Genomic DNA, 23,821 nt, shown 5'->3' with positions numbered 1-23,821 from the left:
GAGCACTGAGTGTTATGTGGAAACTAATTTGACAATAAACTATTTGTAAAAAAAAAAAAAAAAAAAAAAAGAAAATGGAGAGTGGGACAAGAACATCCCAAATCTTGCAGCCTGTGTGCGAAGGCTCAGAGGTAGCCTGAAGCAGGGGATTTTGGGAACCTCCACAAGCTCTGTGACCAGGGTGTGGAGGGGGCAGCTGGAGAAGCCAGCAGGTACACGATCATGCAGGCCTCTTCCTAATTGGCTGGAAGAGCTACCCTGACAGCAGAACAGTGACCCGAAGCCCTAAGTGTTTTGTTTAGCTTGTACTTTATTTTTATTTGGGGAAGGAGTTGGCTGTTTTGTTATGCTTGCACACTGTGTTTCTATTATTTAATGCATTTTATTGAGATATGATTTGTATGCCATAAAATGCACACATTTCAATTATATGGTTTAGCCTGCACTATATAGTTTTGGAAGTTGAAATCATTGCCAACAGTTATGTAAATCCAGATGTCCTGACTCTCTTGGAAACCAGAAGATCAGGCCACAATGTATGTCAACCAGCAGGTGGGGCTGAGAGCAGGGTAATGGCTGCCCTTTTAAATGGCCCATAAGCTCACCACTTTCCCAGAGTCTCTGCCCATCCATGTATACATTTTATTCTGAAAGCAACAGAGAACCAAGGAAGGATTTTTAACACAGGAGTGATGTGATCAGATTTAGGTTTTAGACAGATGTGTCTAAGTGGACAGACAGAGAGTTTCGGGCTCAGAGGGAGAGGCCAGTTTAGAAACTCTCCCTCTCTCTCTCTGCCACAAGTCAGAAGAGAATGGATGAGGGTCAAAGCAGTATTGATGGACAGAGATGTATTGAATTTGAAAACCACTAAGGAAATAGACTTATCAAGTCTTAAATGGGGCAGTGAGAGGGAGGGAGAAGTCCAGGATGATCTTCTGTTACTGGCTTGAGCAATGGAGGGTGATGACTTCAGAGGTTAAAGAACGCACATGTGCTACTGCTGCCTGGGACCCAGGGATGGCCTGGTGTGATACAATAAAAAATAAATATTTAGACTTTGTTCAGAGTTGCTGGCACGCCTCTCCCTTGGAATCTCTGTAGTGATGAGTGTTCCCTGCACATTATGAGATGGCTGATGGCTGGAGGCCCCTACACAGCTTCAGGATGGGAGTTGCTCACTGGAAGGACCAAGGTGTTATCAGATGGTGGGAACTTTGAGCGTCATCTTGGGCTTCCAGGGAGGAGGACATCACTGGGAGTTGAGTCAATCACCAATGGGCTATGATGTACTGAATTATGCCTTTGCAATATAGCTCCATTAAAACCCCTGAAAGATGGGGTTCTGAGAGCTTCTGTGTTGGTGAACACATTGAGATGCTGGAGGCCTGGCACCCCCTTTGCCCTATACTTCGCCCTGTGTATTTCTTCCATTTGACTCCTCCTGCATTGTGTCCTTTATAATAAACTGGCTATAGAAAAGCACATTTCTGAGTTCTTTGAGTCATTCTAGAAAATTCCTGAACCTGAGGAGGGATTTGTGGAAACCTCTTGAATTTACAGCTGGTCAGTCAAAAGTACCAGTGACAACCTGAGACTTTTCACGGACACGTGAAATGGGGACAATCCTGTGGGACTGAGCCCTTAACTCTGCGATCTGATGCTAACTCCAGGTAGACCATGTCAGAATTAAGTTGAAAGGCAGGACACCCAGCTGCTGTTGGAGTTGAAGTAGTGTCAGAAAATAGACAATGCATTTGGTTTTAGAAGTGTTGTGAGGAAAAATGGTTCATCCATGGCATGTGTAGAATCTTCAGTGCTAATAGGTATGGAGGCAAACAAAGCCAGCATCAGGCACTAAGCTCTGCTTCACCTTTGTAAAAGCTGATTTTTGCCCTTTGATACCCAGGCAGCCCTGTCCCTGCTTCCCAATCCTCTGCACAAGTAGAAGCAATACCCCCCTCTACCTTGGCTGAGAGCTGTTCTCAACTTTGGCCACACACTGAAGGGAAAAGGAGGAGAACCTGAAAAAATGAGGTCAGGATGGAAAGGGAGAAGATACTGATGAGATGAGGGCAAGAGCAGCAGAGAAGAAAGCTGGGTGATTTATGGGTGGCCATGGCAGTGGTCAAGCCAGTGCCATTTGTGAGCATATGGGGCACCTTTCCATAGGTTGTTAGCACTATGTTGAAGTATAGGATTGATACAACAGTGAACAGATTATATTAAACATGTAAAGAGGTAATCAATGGACACCCTTAAATTATTGTTTTTATTTTTTAAAGTTTATTTATTTATTTTGAGGGAGGAGAGGCAGAGAGAGAGAGGGAGAGGGAGAATCCCAAGCAGGCTCCATGCTGTCAGTGCAGAGCCTGGTGCAAGACTCAAACTCATGAACTATGACATCACGACCTGAACTGAAACCAAGAGCTGGATGCTTAACCTACTGAGACACCCTGATGCTCCTCAATGGACATCCATTTAAATTAACTTCTAAAGGGCAAGATAATGGAATCAACCAGTTAATTAAAGCAGTGGTACTTGTTTAAATAAACAATCCTGCATTACTGGGGTGGATGCTGGTCCAGTGGTTCTCAAACTTCAATGGCAAGGACCTTAGCTGGGGAACTTGTTAAAAGACAGATTCTATAATAGTAACCCTTTCTGTGGTGTTCCTTGCCCATTTCCAAGAGGGCCAAGTCTGCACCTCTCCAACCTTTGCTTAATTAGTCTTTTCCCTATGTTGTTATTTTGCGTTCATCAGCCTGGCAGGACTATAACGTACTCATTAAAAGTATGGGCTTTGGGGGTACCTGGATGGCCCGATCAGTTTAGCATCTGACTCTGGCTAAGGTCATGATCTCACAGCTTGTGAGTTTGAGCCCCACATCAGGCTGGCTGCTGTCAGTGTGGAATCTACTACAGATCGTATGTCCCTCCCTCTCTGCCTCTCCCTGGCTTGTGCTCTCTCTCTCTCAAAAATAATAAAATAAACATGAAAAAAAGAGTATGGGCTTTGGCACTAGAGTAACATGTTTATAGCTGTGTGACCTCAGGTATATTTAGCTCTGACCTTCCTCATCTATATGGAAGGGAGATGGTACCACTAGCTATTTCACAATGTTACTAAGAGAATCAACTGAACTAATATAGATATAAGGTGCTTAGAAAGGGTCAAGTGCCAGCCATTGTTGTTATTATTATTTCCATTGCTACCTAATTAATAACTCTAACTGACCAGGTTCCTGTGCCACGAGAAACCCTATCTATCCCCAGTGTAGCAGCAATCCCTGCAAATATGCTGAGTGAAATAGAACTTAATTACCAAAGAGGCCGGCGTGGTAGTGCTGGAGGAATTTTCTTCCATCCTTCTACTGTTTATGAATAAACTAGAGATTTCCAAGACTTCGTTGTGGAGATTTCGCAGCTGAAGATGTCGGTATCCTGGAATAATGCAGAATTGGGAAAAGATTGTTAGCCATGCACCTCAGAGCTTTGCAAAGAAGGTAACCCAGGGAGGTCAATAAATGGTAGGTGGAAACCAGGCTGTCCAATGGGCAGGGAGTGGCAGTAGGCATGCAACTAGCAGATGCCTTTTCATTGAGACTACTGCTCCTGAGGACAGTTTTGGGTCGCCTTGTGGTAGTTAACTTGTCCAGGTGCTGTTTCTAACTTAGACTCAAGCAGAGTATCTTAAACTCAAACAAAATATAGTAGGAAAATCTGATAATTTTAATATCAAGTCATCTACAGTCACTGTTTTACAAATATTCCCTCCTAGAACAGTATTAGTGATAATGCAGTATTCTAACGACAGGGGGTCGGGAAAGTAAGTTAAGGTGTGACTGTTTGTACCAATATAAGATGGGATAAAATGGAGCCAGTGAAAGTGGTAATGAAGATGCACAACTATCAGCAGAAAAAGTTGCTCACTACAGGGGTGCCTTGGTGGCTCAGTCGGTTAAGCATCCGACTTCAGCCCAGGCCATGATCTCATGGTTCGTGGGTTCAAGCCTTGTATCAGACTCTGCTAACAGCTTGGAATCTGGAGCCTGCTTCAGATTCTGTATCTCCCTCTCTCTCTGCCTCTCCTCACACCCCTCTCAAAAATAAATAAACATTAAAACTATTTTTAAAAAGTTGCTCACTATATACATTAGGAATGAAAACCAGTGAGATGCAAGAAACTAAGATTAGTAGAAAGCCTATTTATTAAAAATATATATTATGTAATATGTATATGTATGTATATTACATATAATATGTAAATACATGGGCAGAGAAATAAAGCCTGCAAAAGAAATACACCAAAAGTGATCATTTTGGAAAGACGGAAAATGGATAATTAAAAAGAACTGTTTTTGCTTCTCTGTGCTTTCTCATATTTCTGTAATCGCTGTTATGAGCAGAATTGTGTCCTTCCCAAATTCTCATGTTGAAGCTCTAACTCTCAGTACTTTGGAATGTGCCTGTATCTGGAAATGGGGCTTTTTATTTTATTATTTATTTTTATTTTTTAAATTCTTCTTTCACTTATTTTTAAAATTTACATCCAGGTTAGTTACCATATAGTGCAACAATGATTTCAGGAGTAGATTACCTAATGACCCTTACCCATTTAGCCCATCCCCCCTCCCACAACCCCTCTGGAAATTGGGCTTTTAAAAAAATTTTTTTGTTTATTTATTTTGAGAGAGAGAAAGAGCATGAGTGGGGGAGGGGCAGAGAGAGAGAGACTGAGAGAGAGAATCTCAAGCAGGTTCCTTGGCTGTACAGAGTTCAATTTGGGACTCGATCCCACGACCCCGGACTCATAACCTGAGCTGAAATCAAGAGCTGGATGCTCAACTGACTGAGTCACCCAGGTGTCCCTGGACATGGGGCTTTTAAAGAGGGTTAGGGCTTTCAATGAAGTTATACTGGGTCAGTAGGGTGAGCCCTAAACTGATATGACCAGTGTCCTTATAAGAAGAGGAGATTAACACAAAGACAGAGAGAGATGCCAGGTGTCTGCACACAGTCTCAGGGACAACCACGTAAGGACATGGCGAGAAGATGGCTGTCTGCCAGCCAGGCAGAGGGGCCTTGGGAGAAACCAATCCTGCCGTCATCTCCATCTCCACAACTGTGAGAAGATACACGTATGCCGTTTAAACCCCTAGTCTGTGGTGTTTTATTTCAGCAACCTGAGCTGACTAGGGCAGTGGCCATGTGCTACTCACACAGTGGAGAAGAAAAACAGGAAAAGAACAAAATGCAGGAGACTGTAATGTGTTTGTGGAAGTCAGAGTTGGGCACTTCGAGTGTGGTGGTAGAAGAAGTATGTACAAGCACCTTGGTACTCAAAGTAGGCCAGCAGGGTCAGCATCCCTGAGAGCTTGTTACAAATGCAGACTCTCAACCCCCTCCACCCCCCCTAAGAAGTACTGTGTCAGAATGTGCATCTTGCTACCACAGTCTCAGGAGACTCTGATGCGCATCAACGTGTGAAGAGCAAGGTGCAGCCGTGCTCACTGGGCAACAAGCAGAAGTTCCATGAGTGCCTCAGCAAAGCCGAACCACATCAGGCCAACAGCTCTGGCCTTTACTCAGGATTCTCCATCTGCCCCTGCTTTTCCCCCAACACCCACCTCCAGCTTCCCACCCTGCACATGGGTGGGGCCGACTCCAACCTCTGCCTGTGTACACCATGAGTGCACCCCAGCCCTCCTTCTCTTGGGCTCCTCTCTTTCTTTTTCTTAAATTAAAAAAAAAAAAATTTAAGTTTCTTTATCTTGAGAGAGAGAGGGAGAGAGGGAGGGAATTTCAAGCAGGCTCTGCATTGTCAGTGTGGAAACCAGCGCAGGGCTTGACATGAACCATGAGCTGAAATCAAGAGTCAGAGGCTTAACCAACTGAGCCAACCAGGAGCCTCGCTTTTAAATTTTTTTAAAGGAGGCTCTATACCACTGTGGGGCCTGAACTCAGGATCCTGAGGTCAAGAGTCACATGCTGTACCGACTGAGCCAGCCAGGCAGCACCTCCCAACTCCAGACCCCTCTCCTAATATCAGTCCCTGCTTTAAACATGCCAGGCAGGGGTGCAGCGGCTGCTACTGGGAAGAGGTGTGCAGGAATAGGAGCATAACCACTCATCCCCACACCAGCGGAGGGAGAGGATGCACTCTTACAGAATGTCGTCAACACCTCTGATTTTAGGACAATGCAAAAATCTCTTTTGAGATGTGATTAAACAGTGTTCAAATTTGTATTATTTGTATTATTTCTTCATGCCTCTTACTGTTATTTTTTTATTTTTGAGAGAGAGAGAGAACAGAGCACAAGTGGGGGAGGGGCAGAGAGAGAGAGACAGAATCTGAAGCAGGCTCCAGGTTCTGAGCTGTCGGCACAGAGCCTGATGTGGGGCTCGAACTCAAGTACTGTGAGATCATGACCTGAGCCGGAATCAGATGCTTAACTGACTGAGCCACCCAGGTGCCCCCTTCATGCCTCTTATTTTAACTCTGTACTATGGAAATTCCAAACATACATGAACTCCAGGGCGTCCATCACTTTGCTATCATAACTATTAGCATTGTGACAATTCTGTGCTACCTCGTTTTAAAGCCTTGAGTGGGATGATTCTCTGAGCAGTTACAGCCGAGCTGTTGTTTTCCACAACGGCAAAACGAAGAAATATGAGATCTTCAAAGTGAACACGGAAGAGAAACTGTTCATTCCACATGGGGTTCAGAGTGTTCCGGTGGATTGGCTTTGTGCGGAAATGGCAGCTGTCCAGGGGCATGCCCAGCACATCGACCTCGATACACGGGCTTCCTGTGCTGCTACTTGGGCACACGTTTTGGCCGGAGACAATCTGAGGTGAGGAAAAAAGGATCAAAGTCACTGAAGATGCAAAAGAAACAAAGCAACCTCTGTCCCTTACTGCTTCCCTCCACCGAGAAAGACAAAGAGCATTCTGGAATGGAAGGGGTACATGGTTACTAAAGTTGCTAAAAAGAAAAAAAAGTAAGTGATTGTAATCAGGTGATCACATGACTGGAGTCATGTGAAAGCCTATTTTGTCAACAGCATTCACCTGACGATCTTCAAAAGATCTTCAAAAGATCTTCAAAAACTAAACCATTAACATGATTAAGTTTCTCAAGGGGGTAAAAGGAAAGGGGACCATATGCAATGTAAATAAGAAATGGTTACTAACATTCTGTTCAAAATGTTTTAGGTGTATATAGTTGATATACCTCAATCTTTTTCTTCAATAGTTTAGTTTTGGATCAAGTCACAGGGGATGCTGTTAAAAATTAATCCACAGTCTTCTGTAAGTAGATGGAACTATACTCGAGTCCAGCTGAAATGGTCAAATAGAAAGGGGCTGCTGCCCTAGTCTTCGAGACAGAGAAAACCCATATGGGAGGTAGGGAAGTCTGTGAGCAGGCTCTCCCAGGGCTCTGAGGTGTCATGAGCAGAGGCTGTTTGGCATTCTTCCTTTGCAGCAAGACAGACCAGATATAAAGATGGAGAGAAGAGGTAACTTTCTCCCTTCCTGTCTTTCCTATCACCACCCAGCGGTTTTGTCTATGAGCTAAGTGGGAGTGAGACAATAGGGAATAAAATTGGGTGATGAGTTATTGGGGCTGAGTTGTTAGGGGAAACCTGTGGAGTTCTGACAATTAGTTAATCAAAGGAATAAAGGAGTAAGGAGAGCCCCAGGGATGATAAAGTTTAAGCTGTAAGGAGGAAAGATATGTAGTTGCTTTGTATATTGATGCCTGTCTATGAGAACTTGTCAGAGTGTAAGATGATCTGGTCTAACCAGGAGCTCGACTTTTATGGGATCCGTACACAGTTATGATTCTTGGGGCCTGGAGGACAGAATTGCCATCATCAGTTTGCAGGTGAAGCAGGGACCTCATAACTCTACCTACTGAGCTCTGGCAAATAGAGGGCATGGTGATAGCCTATCTAAACCATAGCCACTGTTTCCTGAGAGGTTAACAAAATGCTTTTGGGAACTAAATCTGCATGAACAAAATGGTGACATGAGATTTTTGTAATGCCTTGAATTCAAAACCAGTTCGTAATCAGGAAGGCTTACAGTCCTTACTATATTTTGATAACAGGGGCCATACTTACAGTTAAGGAGTAGATGGCAGGCTCCATGTTGTCCAGATCTCTTTCCAAGGGAGAGAACTTCTGATACATAGGACAGTTCTTGTCCCACAGAACTGGGGGTTTCAAAACATAACCACACCCACCATTGGCTTCAAACATGGCAGCATTTAAATGTAAAGGGAGATCTGTAAAATAAAGTCAATATTGCCTGGCTCACATGTCATCTTATACACTTACTTTAAAGTACAAAAGAAATTTGTATCAATTTCCTCTAAGCTGAAGCATGAAGAAGAGATAGCCATCCATTTATTGCATAGACTGATTGAGTACCTACTCTGTGCCAAGTAGTGTTATGCACCTGAGATATAGCTGCTAACAAGACACGAAATCTGTCATCACAGAGCTCATACTCCATCCCATGTTCTGCCACTTGAAAACTCTTGCAAAAAAAAGAAAAAAAAAAAAAAGAAAACTCTTGCAAATAAAAATTCACAACATCCATCCATAAAAATCTTTGAAACACCTCATTTTATACTTAATTTTAGAAAAACAAATAATGGCATTGTCTTATTCCCAAGCACCAAATCATGAAGACAGTTGTGTGAACAATTCTTGCTTTTTCAAATATAAGATAAAATCTTAATAATACAAGAAAGTCTAGGAGAATAGCCAGAAAAACATATCTTGTCTTTGAAATTTCAATTTCAACCCATAAATTGCAATACTTCTACCTCTTTTTTTAAACTTAAACAAATTTTTTATATTTAGTTATTTTTGAGTGACAGAGAGACAGAGCATGAGTTAGGGAGGGGCAGAGAGAGAGGGAAACACAGAATCCCAAGCAGGCTCCAGGCTCTGAGCTGTCAGCACAGAGCCCAATGGTGGGCCAATGTGGGGCTTGAACCATGAACCATGAGATCATGATCTGAGCTGAAGTCAGACTCTTAACCAACTGAGCTACTCAGGCACATCTACCTCTTTTTTTATCCTAGTATTTATCTATTTAAATAAATGTTTATTCATTTTTGAGAGAGCATGAGCTGGGGAGGGGCAGGGAGAGAGGAGGACAGAGGATCTGAAGTGGGCTCTGCACTGACAGCAAAGAGCCCAATGTTGGGCTCAAACTCACCAACCATGAGATCATGACCTTAGCTGGAGTCAGATGCTCAATGACTGAGCCACCCAGGCACCCTTCTACCTCTTTTTTTAAATGATAGTTCAATATGAAACAAATCATTATCACATGTGATTCACATCATATCCACAATCCCCTCAATCACAAACACTGGGAACTTTTACAACAGCTTCCAGTCTTTTGTGGCCAAATTTTATTTGGCATAGATCTTTGGTGAATGATTAGATCCCTGCACAGATTTTGGGCTCTTACACACTCAAATGCTCATCTGATGGCACAAGTCTGAATAAAATTTGCCCAAATGAACAAAAAGTTTATGAGACACACTTGACAAATGTTCACTCTGACAGATTCCTCCCTTGTGCAGAGTAAACTTTGCTACACGGACCAACATCAAGGAAAAGTGTGGCAAGCACCATGGAGCAATGAGAAGTTGGCCTTCACTTGTATGTGGGGAGTTGGCCAGGGTCATGTACAGGAATTCTGGGGGGAGAATGTCTTAGACACATGAGAGCTCCTGGGGCCTCAGCCTGCTTATCTACAAAATTAGCACACGGGCCCCCACCTCTCAGGCCCATCCAGTCCCCATGTGACTGATTGACTGAGGCTACAGGTTGAAGCAAACTAGCCCACGTAGTTGGTAAATGTGAAATGGATAAATATGACTAACAAAATTATAGCAGCTCATTCTTACTGCACCCTTCCCTTGCACCAGCACTTTGGGAGCACCAGTGCCCCCATAGCCCACGAGATGGCTTATTTTAGTATTTTCATTTTTAGAAATGAGAAAACTGAGGCATAAGACATGAAAAAACCCAAGGAAGTGGTAGATCCTGGAGTTCAAACTTGGACAGCCTGACCCATCTTAACTACCGAACCTATAATGTATATTATCTTAACACTGAACCTTAACTGCTGGAGTCATATAATGTATACCTCAGGGGGGTGTCATACAGATAAATGAAATAAGGGGCACCTGGGTGGCTCAGTCGGTTAAGTGTCTGACTGCGGCTCAGATCATTATCTAGTGGTTCATGAGTTTGAGCCCTACAGCGGGCCTGGAACTCAGAGCCTGGAGCCTGCTTGGGATTCTGTGTCTCCCTCTTTATCTGTCCCTACCCTACTCACACTCTCTCTCTTTCTTAAAAATAAATAAAACATTAAAATTTTTTAAAAAAGATAAATGAGGGGCGCTGGGTGGCTTAGTCGGTTAAGCGTCCGACTTTTGCTTGGGTCATGATCTCGCGGTTCGTGGGTTCGGGCCCCGCGTCGGGCTCTGTGCTGACTGCCAGCTCAGAGCCTGGAGCCTGTTTCAGTCTGTGACTCCCTCTCTCTCTGACCCTCCCCTGCTCACGCTGTCTCTCTCTCTCTCCTAGAAATAAATAAAACATTAAAAAAAAAAAAAAAGATAAATGAGATAATGTGTAAAGGTACCCCAGCGCCTGGCACATAGAAGGTGCTCAATAAACAGTAGCTATTAAATTATGATTATGAGGTCAACACCCTTTTGGGTTTGAAGTCTGATTTCATTAGCAATGTGTCATCCTTGTAGCTTTTCAAAACTTGTATTTTCCTTTTTTTTTTTTAAGTAAGCTCCCCACTCAACATGGGGCTCAAACTCACAACCCCAAGAACAAGAGTCACATGTTGACTGAGCCAGCCCAGGCACCCTGCTTTCCCAAACCTTAAAGCACTTTTTCTTAACTAAAACCTCACTTGGTGATCCAATATGTAAAACAGATCCACATGGAGTTGCTCAGTTGGAATATAGGCGGGAAACTCCTGCATCAACTAAGTGAAACAGTGTGCATGGATCTGTGTAACCGCATCACTCTTCTCAGTCAGTGCATGTGATGGCAGATCAAGCACAGCATTATGGTCTTTCATTATTTCAAAAACTCTATAGTAAGTAAACTCCATTCCCATAATATTTGTCCCTATATTTTAGGGCTGGAAAAGTCGTCACAAAGAGTGTGACAATCATTCAAGAAAGCATAATAAAATATTAACAGAAACTTGTCTTTTGACTGGGGTGGCATGTCTATATACTGAGAGGTCCTAGGACATGAGGCAGAAATTGTTCTACCCCAGATGGAAAGAACCTGGGGGAACTGTTGCCAGCAACAGCCAGAGTCTGCAAACCAGGCTCAGGTAAGTTTCCCAACTCAAGGGTTGGTTTTTTGAGGAGACCTGGACTATTCCTGGTTCCACATAACTGCAGACCTTAAACAAGTTGATGGAACCACTAGAAATCTTGGGAAGAGGGGCACCTGGGTGGCTCAGTTGGTTAGAAATCTGATTCTTGATCTCAGCTCAAGTCATGATCTCATGGTTCGTGCAACTAAGCTCCACATAGGGCTTTGTGCTGAACAGGGCAGAGCCTGCTTGGGATTTTCTCTCTCATTCTCTCTCTGCCTCTCCTCTGCTCACTCTCACTCTCTCCTCTCTCAAAATAAATACATATATAAATAACCTAAAAAAAAAAAAAAAAAGAAAGAAATCCGGGGAAGAGATCACCCTCAGTGCACGGACACCCTTTGGGGCATTAGGGTTCCCTGAAATTCAGGAAGTGGTAAGGTAGGTGATCCATAGAACATATCTGGAGGCTAGAGACACACCAGGAGAGGGTTTTGTTATTTGGTTGGGACATTTCATGGAAAATCAAGGACTCCCTAACCTAGAAATTCTTTTAAAAATTAAAAAATAATAATTCTACTGTTGACTCTTATCTTTTTGGACTTGCAATTCACAGAGAAGTACCTAGAAGAGATCTGGACTGAAAATCACAAACCATAAGTTCAGATTGCTGTGGGGTTGATAAGGACAATCTGTTTCAGCTCAATGCAGCATGCCTTTATTGAGCACCTAATGTGTGCAGGATATTGGCCTGGATCTACCCCCAGTTTGAGTAAATGGAGACCATTTTTACAGATAAATACACCGAAACTGCACGTAGCTTGTGCATTGTGCAGTGTGGGGAGATGTTTAATCACTTCTCGCTGTATTGACTTAAGAGAGGATATGTGGCAGTGCTCCCTCCTGGGAGTTGGAAGGTTTTGCAGAGAAACTTGAGGGTAGACCACACAATGCAGCCACCTGCCTCCTCTGAGCGGGTAAGCATGAACGTGCTCTCTGGCTTGATTTGGGAGAGAGGATAAACCTTCAAGGGTGAGTGGAGACCCACCTGCAGCCTCTGTGTGTGTTTCAGAGTACAAGGTGGGTCAAGGAGGGGCGATTCCCTCATCCCCCTCAGCCATGGCTCCCTTTGCCGTCAGTGGAGCCAGTATGTCTGTGGCAGCCTTGGCGCCTCGGGAGGAAGGACACATCCCAAACTAAATGCATTTTCATTTCCTTGAGAAACCACTTTGCTAGTTATTTCAGTTTACTTAAAATATTTCCGTATCACAATAACCGAGGGGACCAGTGGACACAGGGCTAAGGACAGGGCCAGAGATGTGAACCCACAAGCCACTTGGGACAGATTGAAGAGAAATTTTTACAACTCTGTAAATATTTCATTATTATTTCCACTTGTGAGTCCAAATCATACTGTTTTCATAACTTATCAAAAAACACTTACGATGGTTAATGTTCATGGAATGCTTTCTACATGCCAGGCACTGTGTTTGGTATGGTATTTCACTTACACCGACTTACTTAATATCAATTGAAACAAACAAATATTAAAGGGCACAAAATATGACTGATGTCTCTGACCATTCGTCTCCAGGGTCAGCCACAAGTAGACATTACTGGTGCCCGTGCCAGATTGCTAGGTGGTCCCAGAGCTAAGGCTGGGGTTTAACCTTGGTTGGTGAAAAGGCTATGCTTTGGTTGATGGGTCAGCACAGCTAGCTGAGATCTGACTCAGTGCACAGGAAAGGAACAAGAAGGTCGCTCAAAGGAAAGACTAGTTTTCTAATGAGCTTCTAGGAAACATTCTTCCTCTATTTTTTCTTTGTGTTTGGCAGCTCCCTTCCTTCCCCCATAACCAAGTAGAAACAAAACACTTTACCCTCTGAACTTCCAGAGTCCTTGAATCTATTATTATTAGTCATTCTGTAACCTTGAGCAAACTAACCGCTCTGTGCCTTGGTTTGCTCATCTGGGAAATGGAGATCATAAAGGGACCCGCCCCTTAGGGTTGTGGCAGAGATTAAATGAGAAAATAGGGGTCAAGAATGCAGCACGGTGGCTGGTACGCAGTGAGCCTGCCATAAATGGCAGCTGCTGCCTGGAGCTTCAGGCCTCCTCAGTCACCGTTATGAGTCTCATGCACAGTGGAGACACACACACCACTCTCTGATCAGGTGGTTCACGGACTTGTTTTCCCTGTGGTAGCCACACCCAGGATACTGGCCATTATTCCTCATTTCAATCTCAAAGGGAAGAGAAGAGGCTAAATGCTTTTAACTTGCAAAGTGTTTGGAACTACACTACTTTTGACCTGCAAGAATAAGAGCTTAGCAAGAGAACTTACTAAGGGGTGTTAGGAAATCTCTGCCCCAAAGATCTTTAAAAACAAACTGTCAAGAGCAGTCATAAGTTTAAAAAGTGCTTTAAAAATGGGGTGGGGGGCGCCTGGGTGGCTCAATAAGTTAAGCATCCAGCGCTGGGTTTCTGCCCAGGTCATGATCTCATGGTTTCATGAGTTCGAGCCCCACGTTGGGCTCTGCAATGACAGTGTGGAGCCTCCTTGGGATTCTCTGTCTTCTCCCTGTCTCTCTTCCTCTCCCCCACTCATGCTGTCTCTGCCTCTCTCAAAATAAATAAACTTTAAAACTTTTGAAAAAAAAGGAGGGACAGGAACAGAACACCAATAGGGGTCCCCTCATCGTCCTTATCTATTGTCTTTTTTTTCTAAGTTTACTTATTTTGAGAGAGAGAGAGAAAGAAAAAAATGAATGGAGGAGGGCAGAATGGAGGGAGAGAGAGAATCACAAGCAGGCTCCACGCTGTCAGTGCAGAGCCCGACTTCGGGCTTGAACTCACAAACTGTGAGATCACGATTAGAGCTGAAATTAAGGGTGGGACACTTAACCGACTCAGCCATTTGGGCGTCCCTTTATCTGTTGCCTTAATCAAAACATCAAGGGCACAATTTTGTATCAAATTCACTTCTGTTTTTGGTCATCTGTACTTTAACCCTCACATCTGGTATGCCCCAGTCTGGAGCCCTGCCTCTTTAAACAATCTTGTTTGCTGAACTATATTTACTTAGAAGAGGCAGAGGAGAGAGGTGGGGAGGCACCCTTCCGGGTGAAGCTGGCCCATTACCATCAGTCTGGTAGTTGAGTGCCACAAGCTGTATTCCATGGAGCCAGAACATGAGGGGGTTGGGGTTGGAGGAGTCAATGCGAGTGGCAGCCGGGTAGGTCCTCAGCAGCTGACAGGCCGTGTGCTGGATCAGTTTCTGAGAATACCTGCGACACAGACGTTTGGCGGCATTTTCATTCAGCGATGAGATATGGTAACATTTGGGAGTTCTAATGATAGCGCTGAGGGATGTGGTTGGGTTGAGGGGGGAAGAAGATTCCTCCCAGGCCTGTCGCATTCCTTCACAGGAACCTAAACCCCCCCCAAAAGATTAGCCTCAGATTAGTGCAGAAAACTTTAAATATTTTAGAAAGATAAACCTGAATAACATCCCAGTAGGCAATCATAACACATAACATATCAGAACACATCTTGCCTGTTCCTTGTGAGTTAGTCTACAACCTTGAAACAAAATCAGAACTATTGAGTTTTAAGATGACTATGGCCACACCAATTTAAATCAAAAGCCTGAAAGCCCTTGCCTGTGTACCTCATCTATTCTGTGGATAAATTTGCACAAAGATGCAATGTGTGCAAGGGTGTTCACTCTAGCATTGTTGTTTTTTTTTAAATAACAAATCAAAAGCTGAAAACTCCAAAACCACCACCATTACCACCACTGCCACAATCCAGGAAGCAACCGAAATGTTCTACAAGTGAGGTAGTCATTAAATAAAAGACAGTATGTCCACATAATGGAATACCACAGAGGCACTAAGGACAATAAGTTAGATACCTGTATAGAAAGCCATGAAGAAAGCTGCAGCAAGTATAAAAGTTATACAAGTCTCCCTGATTTTATTTATTTATTTATTTATTTAAAAATTTTTTTTAAATTTATTTCTAGGAGAGAGAGAGAGAGAGACAGCATGAGCAGGGGAGGGTCAGAGAGAGAGGGAGATACAGACTCCGAAATAGGCTCCAGGCTCTGAGCTGGCAGTCAGCACAGAGCCCGATGCGGGGCTCGAACCCACGAACCACAAGATCATGACCTAAGTGAAAGTCGGACGCTTAACCGACTAAGCCACTCAGGCGCCCCGAGTCTCCCTGATTTTAAACTATGCTACAAAGTTATAGTAATCAAAACAATATGCTGCTGGCATAAAAACACATAGATCAATGGAGCAGAATAGAGAGCCCAGAAATAAACTCACATATACATGGTCAATTAATTTATGACAAAGGAGCCAAGAATACACAATAGGTAAGGGATCATTTCTTCAATAAATGGTGGTGGGAAAACTGGATGGCCACATGCAAAAGAATGAAACTAGACTATTGTCTTACACCATATACAGAAAATTAACTTGAAATGGATTAAAGACTTGAATGTAAGCATGGAAACCACACAACTCTTAAAAGAAAACAAAGGCACTGAGCTTCCTGACATTAGTTGTGGTGTTGAAATCTTGGATCTGACTCCAGAATTAAAGGCAACAAAAGGAGAGGTAAACAAGTGGGACTACATCAAACTGAAGTGCTTCTGCACAGGAAAGGAAACCATCAATAAAAAGAAAAGGCAACCTACTGAATTGGAGGAAATATTTGCAAATCATGTATCCAAATAACTAAATGTATTATACCTAAAGTGTATATAGAACTCAAAAACGCAAAAGCTAAAGAAACAATTTCATTAACAAATGGGCAGAGGATTTAAGCAGACATTTTTCCAAAGAAGACCTATAGATGGCCAACAAGCACATGAGATGAGCAATGTCAGTAATCACCAGGGAAATACAAATCCAAACCACAGCAAGATACTACCTCACATCTGTCAGAATGGCTAGTATCAAAAAGACAAGAAATAACAACAGTGGGAGAGTAAACAGTGGAGAAAGGGAACCCTCGTGTACTGTTAGTGGGAAGGTAAACTGGTGCAGCCACTTTGGAAAACAGTATGGAACTTCCTCAAAAAATTAAAGATAGAAATACCATATGATCCAGCTATGCTACTTCTGGGTATTTATCTGAAGAAAATAAAAACAGTAATTCAAAAAGATATATATACCCCAATGTTCACTGCACCATTATTTACAATAGCCAAGATACAGAAATAACCTAAATGTCTATTGAAGGATGAATAGATAAGAAAACATGGTGTATATATATATAATGGAATACTACTCAGCCATAAAAATTAAGGAAATCCTGCCATTTGTAACAACATGGATAGATTTTGAAGGTATGATAATGCTTACTGAAATAAGTCAGAGAAAGACAAATACCACATGATTTCACTTACACATGGAATATAACAAAACAAAACAAATGCATAAAACAAAGAAAGCTCCCAGATACAGAGAACTGATTGCTAGTTATCAGAGGGGAAGGGGATTGGGGGCTGGTGAAATGGGTGAAGGGGGTTAAGTGTATGGTGATGGATGGTAACTAGATTTATTGTTGGGATCAATTTGCCGTGTATATTAAAGATTGAATTACTATGTTATACACCTGAAACTAATATAATGTTATATACAAATTTTACCTCAAGAAAAAAAAAATAGTTATCCAAGTATGTTCAGTTATATCCCGTTTGGATTATCTTAAAAAGAGTCTTATTTTTCTTGAACAAAACACAATAAACTTAACAGTGATTACCTCTGGGGAGTAGAACTGGGACATTGAGAGTGGAAAGGAATTTTAATAATGCTCTGAACTGTTTGAGTTTTTAACTATGAGAATTTATAACTTTTATAGTAAAAAGTAATTAGAAATAAAATGGATATATCTTCTGGAGTTATATTATAAGGATAAAGAGGCCAGTTCCAAGAACAACTAGAATGTTCCAAGATGGCTCCAATTTTTACTTTTGAGGCAAACACTGTTAGAACGTCTTTAATGAAACATTATTTTTTACGAAGTTAAGAGTGAAATTCATAATTTTAAATATATTGGTACTACACTTAACCAAACACTTAACATAAACATTCATGAAAATAAAAAAAAAAGAAATTAAAAGTTCAAGGGAAGTGCTTTGACGGTCAAATATCAGAATCATCCGGCATGCAGAATCAGGCCAAAATATTATAAGAAGGTGACTTTACTTTTTCCAGATGCTTTGTTAAATGATGCTGTCTCCCCAGGGCTCATTCTGCCCGGATTGTTGCCAAAAATGGACTTCCTGCTTTTCCTTTCTTTTCCTCTGCTAGAGCCAGATGCATTTAGAGTTGACAGGCCTGTTCCCATAAAATGAAAATAAATAAGCCAAAAACTACAAGCAAGGAACTCAACATTTTCCATCCCTGTTACTGTTTATTTCAAAGTCCTACTACTCCCTGGCAGCCCCAGGACAGGAGACCTGCTAGCATTTTTAGTGCAGTTAATAAGAGCAGGGAATGGTAGCAAAGCTTTTCTCTCTGTAGGCAAATGTGACCAGAACTGCATGATCCTCACAAAATCCCACACAGACCCACTTGGGTATGTACTGGAAAGATTTTGAAAAGCTACATGAACAGAAAGCACTCCAGTCAATATTTATCAGAACCTAATTACTCAACCTGGAGAGATGAAAGGCTGGTTAAAAGCAGGGGCTTCAGTTCTAGGTTCAATTCCTGCCAGTATGAGGTTGCCTAAACATCTACCTTCTCTGTTCCTCAGTTTCCTCATCTACAAAATGGGTGTGATGAAAGGAGCTCGCTCACAAGGTTAATCTGAGGGTTTGATGGGAAATATATTAGGATGATAATGATGTTTCCTGGCTTCTCTTTCTCATTCCCAGCCCTTCCTGCCTGGCACAGTGCCTGGTGTGCAGCAGGAACTTAATAGATATTTGCTGAATGAGGAAATGAGTGCACACCATGCTGCAGTACAGGAAGAGTCATTTAAAAGCACCAATGAAGCCAGAGTTGCCTCCAAACCATTCCTTCAGCTGTAGCAGCATTCAGGAGGTCCTCTTTGAGATGAAAATATACCTTCCAAGAACATCATCAGAGGAGACAGGATAAGGTAGTCCTTAAGAAGAGCGCAGACGGGGTGCCTGGGTGGCTCAGTTGGTTAAGCGTTCAACCATGATCTCACGGTTCAGGGCTTGAACCCTGCGTTGGGCTCTATGCTGACTGCCAGCTCAGAGCCTGGAGCTTATTTCAGATTCTGTATCTCCCTCTCTCTCTGACCCTCCCCTGCTCACGCTGTCTGTCTCTCTCTCAGAAATAAATAAATAAATAAATAAATAAATATTTTAATATATATTTTATTATTTATTTATACACTAAGCCAGCTCAGTCGGTTAAGTGTCTGACTTCAGCTCAGGTCAGGATCTCGTGGTTTGTGAGTTTGAGCCCTGCACTGGGCATTGTACTGACAGCTAGTTCAGAGCCTGGAGCATGTTTCAATTCTGTATCTCCCTCTCTGACCCTGCCCTGCTCACGCTGTCTCTCTCTCGGAAATAAATAAAACATTAAAAAAAAGAAGAAGAGCACAGACTTTGGGGTTGAAAGCTCACACAAATTGTGCATCCTCATAACTTCTTTACATCACTCCATCCTCATCTGTAAAAGGGTCAGGGTTAGGGTTGAATAAGATCATGATATATACATACTTAGTAGAGTGTGTTGGTCAGAGAAAGTGCTCAGTTCATAGCAGCTGTGGGGCTTCTAAATTTTGTTTTCTCTTAAGTATCTGTAACCACAAAGATGCAACACAAACTTGGACTAGGAGGTTCTCATGCTTCATCTTAAAATGTGTAATTTTGCCCTCTGCATCATAATAGAACATGACACTTTGGTATTCTCCCAAGTATAACCAATTCTGGGGGGGTGGTCCTAGAGCGAGAGGCCTGTTCATTCTGGGGTTTTTGTACACATCCTGGCACATACTGAAGGGCCTGATTGTTCTCTTGGGGTGAGGAAGCAAGAAAACTGGGGCTGGGTGATCAAGAAAAGAGAAAGAATCTGGGGAGCCCCAGAGAGCTAAGTGATAGAGCAACAAAGAGCCTTCTCCTGTCCCATTGGCCCATTTCCAATGACAATGACAACAACTTCTTCCAGAAAGCCAGTTCTTTGCTGGATAGTGTGCTAATCCCATTATATACTTTACTGATTTTTACCACCATCCTGCAAGTGAGGACTGAGAAGCCTTTTTTTTTTTTTACAGATAAGGAATTGGAAGTGCAGAGAAATTATGTGACTGTCCCAGTCATGGTGACAGAATTCAGTCCTGCCCTGCTACTGAAGCAGGTTCATGATCTCTCTCTCTCTCTCTCTTTTTAAATGTTTTATTTATTTCTGTGAGAAAGAGAGAGACAACATGAGCAGGGGAGGTCAGAGAGAGAGAGGGAGATACAGAATCTGAAATAGGCTTCAGGCTCTGAGCTGGCTGTCAGCACAGAGCCTGACACGAGGCTTGAACCCACAAACCGTGAGATCATGACCTGAGCTGAAGTTGGACACCTAACTGACTGAGCCACCCAGGCACCCCAGCAGGTTCATGATCTTGGGGAAATTAATTTACTTCATGGAAGGTTACACCACGTGACCTTTGTGGTGCCTCACTGCTCTGAGGATTTGTTTGCATATGGCTCCTTGGAAGGGACTTGGTGAAGGTGAGATGCATTGAAATTGATAATGTAGCAAAAGCAAACAATAATGTAACAAAATAGACATTTTGTGGTATTTCCCCCATGAGCATTGAAATAAATCATAACGCCAGTAAATATTGAGAAGCTATTATAACAATGATTCTGGCAACACAGTGTTGTTAATTTTGTGTTTTTTTTTTTAAATTTTTTTTAATGTTTTATTTATTTCTAGGAGAGAGAGAAACAGCGTGAGCAGGGGAGGGTCAGAGAGAGAGGGAGTCACAGACTCTGAAACAGGCTTCAGGCTCTGAGCTGGCAGTCAGCATAGAGCCCGACGCGGGTCTCGAACCCACAAACCGCGAGATCATGACCTAAGCGGAAGTTGGACGCTTAACTGACTGAGCCACCCAGGCGCCCCACAATGTTGTTAATTTTGAGAAAGGAAATGAATTTGAGGAGAGAAAAATGTAAGAAACTTCACTTACTAAAAAAAAAAATTAAATGTAGTATACCTATAAAAAGAATGTGTGCTATATAAACACTTCTAAAAAAACAGCATTCTTGGAATGTGAAACATAAGCCAAATAACCCCACGCTTAGCCTGTGCCTCAAGTCAGAAGCTGGACCCAATGACCTTCTGGCTCTCCCACAATTCTCTACTGCTACAGAAACTTTCTTTCGCAGTGACCTCAAATATCTTTGGGGATTTGTGCTCTTTAATCAGTGCTTGAGAAGAAAAGATAAAGCCGGTGGAATGGTCTGGGTGTGGTGTCAGCCGACTTTACAAAGAGGAAGAGATGCAGTGATTCTTGAATGTGGGTGTGACTGGTGAATGGAGTGGTCCTCACGCTTGTTCCTGTCAAAAAGGACATGCAGGCCATGAGGGTCCTTGACAGGAAAGGAGTTTTATCCTGTCATGAGAACAGCGTCACCAGCTGCAAATAAGATCCTGTTGTACTTATGTGACGGAAAGTCATGATCTGTGAACTAAAGTGAAGTAGCTAGGTTCTTTCGTTTCTTTGAAATCTTTGCTGCTTATGGATTCACATTCTCCTTAACAGAATTTGCTATCCGATAAGCAGTAGCAGTTGCCACAAGTTTAAGAACAGTACACGGGAGGAAACTTAAAGTTGAGAAAGTTCTATCTGTGATTTTTTCCATGTGTGTGAAAAGACCACTATTATTTAATATTTTTTAAGTTTATTTATTTTGAGAGACAGAGACAGTGCGAGTGGGGAAGGAGCAGAGAGAGAGGAGAGAGAGAATTGCAAGCAGGCTCGGAGCTCTAAGTGTTGAGCTCAACTCAGGGCTCGATCTCACCTGAGCCAAAATCAAGAGTCTGACACTTAACTGATTGAGCCACCCAGGTGCCCCTTACCTAATTTTTTAATAGCCTAATTAATACTTTTGTCCTGTTTGCAGGACAGTGTGAGAAGTGAGGCTTAAGATACACCTCTGGAGGCTGGGATCTGTGTTCATGGGCAACACTGATATTTTAACTCTCCTCTCCAGTAAAGTTTGTATACTCCGTTTCCTAACATTTTAGATGAATCAACCTGCTTTCCTGTCCTTAGAAATTTTGTATGAGGGGATCCTTTTTTCATAGTATAGGGAGACAGATTTTTCTGACTTTCATATGTTTACAGACTCTTCTGTTTGCCCTGCAGCCCCTGATACCCCAATTGTGTGTCCCACAAGTGTGAGCACACTGAAAGCACACCTTAGCCAGAGGAGCAGGGTAGTGCTATGGTTAAGAGCAGGGCTTTGGAGATAGACAGGCTTCAGAATCATAGTTCTACCATGTATTAACTGAAATGCACATTTTGTGTGTGGGGCGAGGCACGATTTATCATCATAAGTTCACTGTACTTCTAGAAATGGCAAGTTGGGGAAACTTTCTCCCACTGAAATCCCATCCTTGGTCCTTGTGGTTTGAGTGAAGCCTCACTACCCATCTTCAAAGATGAACAACGTGCCATAGGACCTAGACTGTCAGAGCACTGCATTCCCTCGGCCACAGTGACCGACTGGTTCAGGGATGGGCAGAGGGCTTGAAGGAAAGCAATGAAACTGGTGCTCAAAGTTCTGGAAGAGACTCTCAGACTGAAGCTAATCTGGAAACATGTGGTGCTAGTGTGTTGCAGCTGCCTTGCAAGCACAAAGGGAACACAGAGGAGGCAGAATGAGAAATAGGAAGAGAGAAGCCCCGGATCAAGCTGTACCTGAAACTTGCATATCCCTTCATTTTTTTAATACATGAGCCAGTAAGTTTCTTTTTTGCTTAAGTCAATTTCTACCACTTTCAAACAAAAGAGTCTTACTGATACACTTGGCAACCTTGGGGCAATTACTTCATATCTCTCAGATTTTGTTTTATTTAAAAATGGGGACAAACCCCTCTACCTCACAGAATTATTATGAAGTCAATACCACGACATATATAAACTACTTAGCACACTTCCTGGTACTGAAGGGCTTAATAAATTTTAGCTATTAGATGTCATGAGTATTATTATCATTAACTATTATGAAAAGACATGATATCTGTAAAAGAAACACTTTATGGTATTTTCCTTACCAACATCAAAGCTAATATTTAGAAAGTAGTATAACAATGATTTGGTAACACAATTTAGTTATTTTGAAAGCATTCACAATGTCCAATTAAATAAACAGCATATTTTTATCTTTTGGTATCTTTAAATGTTATAGAAGATACTGCCTACTCTTACCTGGAAATTTTACCGCTTGGCAATAGATGACAAGGTCAGATAGCTCTGGTGCAATCTGTCTGCTTTCCTTTTTATTCTGAGGGAGATAAAATTCTTCTCCTAGTTCCATGTCATAAACCTATCAAGGGAAACATAATGCCAGTTTACATGGAAAGTATATGCCACCCACCTCTGAATCCCCAAAGCTTTATCTGTTCCTTTCGCACGTCATCAGTGCATTTCACATTGCTGTGTATCATTCCATATACAGGTCCTAACACCCTTCCTGGAGTAAAAGCCTTCCGGGAGTAGGCGATGACTCTACTCCTCCTTCTCTTCCCTTGGGGCATAGTCCAGTGTCTTCAATGTGGGACAGTCAATGCATTTTTGTTGAATGACCAGGTGACTGAGGATGCATCTTCTATGGCTCAAATTTCTGACACACTTTATTATCTGGCTCTCCAACAGTGTCCCTGCAGCTGTGTCTGTACATCTGCTCAGAGTCTATATAGTGTAAGGCACTGGAAGGCAGGGACTGGGTATCCCATTTACATTTCTATTCTCTGCGTCATTCCTCTGTGGACACTTCACAGTCTGGGCCCTGTTTATCTGCTTGATTATTCCAAACTCTTTAAAAATTCTAGAAATTCCTTGAATGTAACCAGGCTGTCCTCCTGGCCTAAATGTCCTGATTTTGTTTGCCTGGCCAAATCTTCTCTAACATTATCCTCCCTGATGCTCTGATAACAGTGTAATCACTGGTCTTTGTACTTATCTGTAAGCACTGTTTACCTACTTGCCTCCATCACTAAAGCACCTCCAGTGTCATCTCAGTTCCTGCCACACTGCACACCTTCCACAGGTATTGGTTGGATGAACCAGTGACTAACCTTCTAAAAATGGCAGGTGGGTGTCCCATAGCATCCCTGTGTGGGCTTTGGCATCTAAGAGAAAGTGAGGGGAAAAGTGAAGGGAGGGGACAGGGAGGGAGTGAAATATACCTGATACTGACAAGAGCACCCTGGTCCAAGTG

The 23,821-nt window shown here is 42.5% G+C and overlaps 1 protein-coding gene across 1 annotated transcript in view; it reads right to left on the bottom strand.

Annotated features, from left to right (window-relative positions):
- The window catches only part of PLCE1 (phospholipase C epsilon 1), a 337,915-nt gene that overhangs the window by 15,506 nt on the left and 298,588 nt on the right, over window positions 1-23,821 (bottom strand). The window contains exons 24-29 of the mRNA XM_039230185.1: window positions 22,810-22,927; window positions 17,607-17,738; window positions 14,524-14,814; window positions 8,133-8,296; window positions 6,594-6,855; window positions 3,326-3,444 (exon numbers count right to left, since the gene is read on the bottom strand). Of these exons, the coding sequence (XP_039086116.1) occupies window positions 3,326-3,444; window positions 6,594-6,855; window positions 8,133-8,296; window positions 14,524-14,814; window positions 17,607-17,738; window positions 22,810-22,927 (1,086 nt within the window). The remainder of the gene's footprint in view (window positions 1-3,325; window positions 3,445-6,593; window positions 6,856-8,132; window positions 8,297-14,523; window positions 14,815-17,606; window positions 17,739-22,809; window positions 22,928-23,821) is intronic.

This window comes from Hyaena hyaena, unplaced genomic scaffold, assembly GCF_003009895.1.
Source record: "Hyaena hyaena isolate Hyena2069 unplaced genomic scaffold, ASM300989v1 scaffold_44, whole genome shotgun sequence".
In the NCBI taxonomy this organism is placed as follows: domain Eukaryota; kingdom Metazoa; phylum Chordata; class Mammalia; order Carnivora; family Hyaenidae; genus Hyaena; species Hyaena hyaena.
This window is presented reverse-complemented; position numbering and strand designations above follow the sequence as displayed.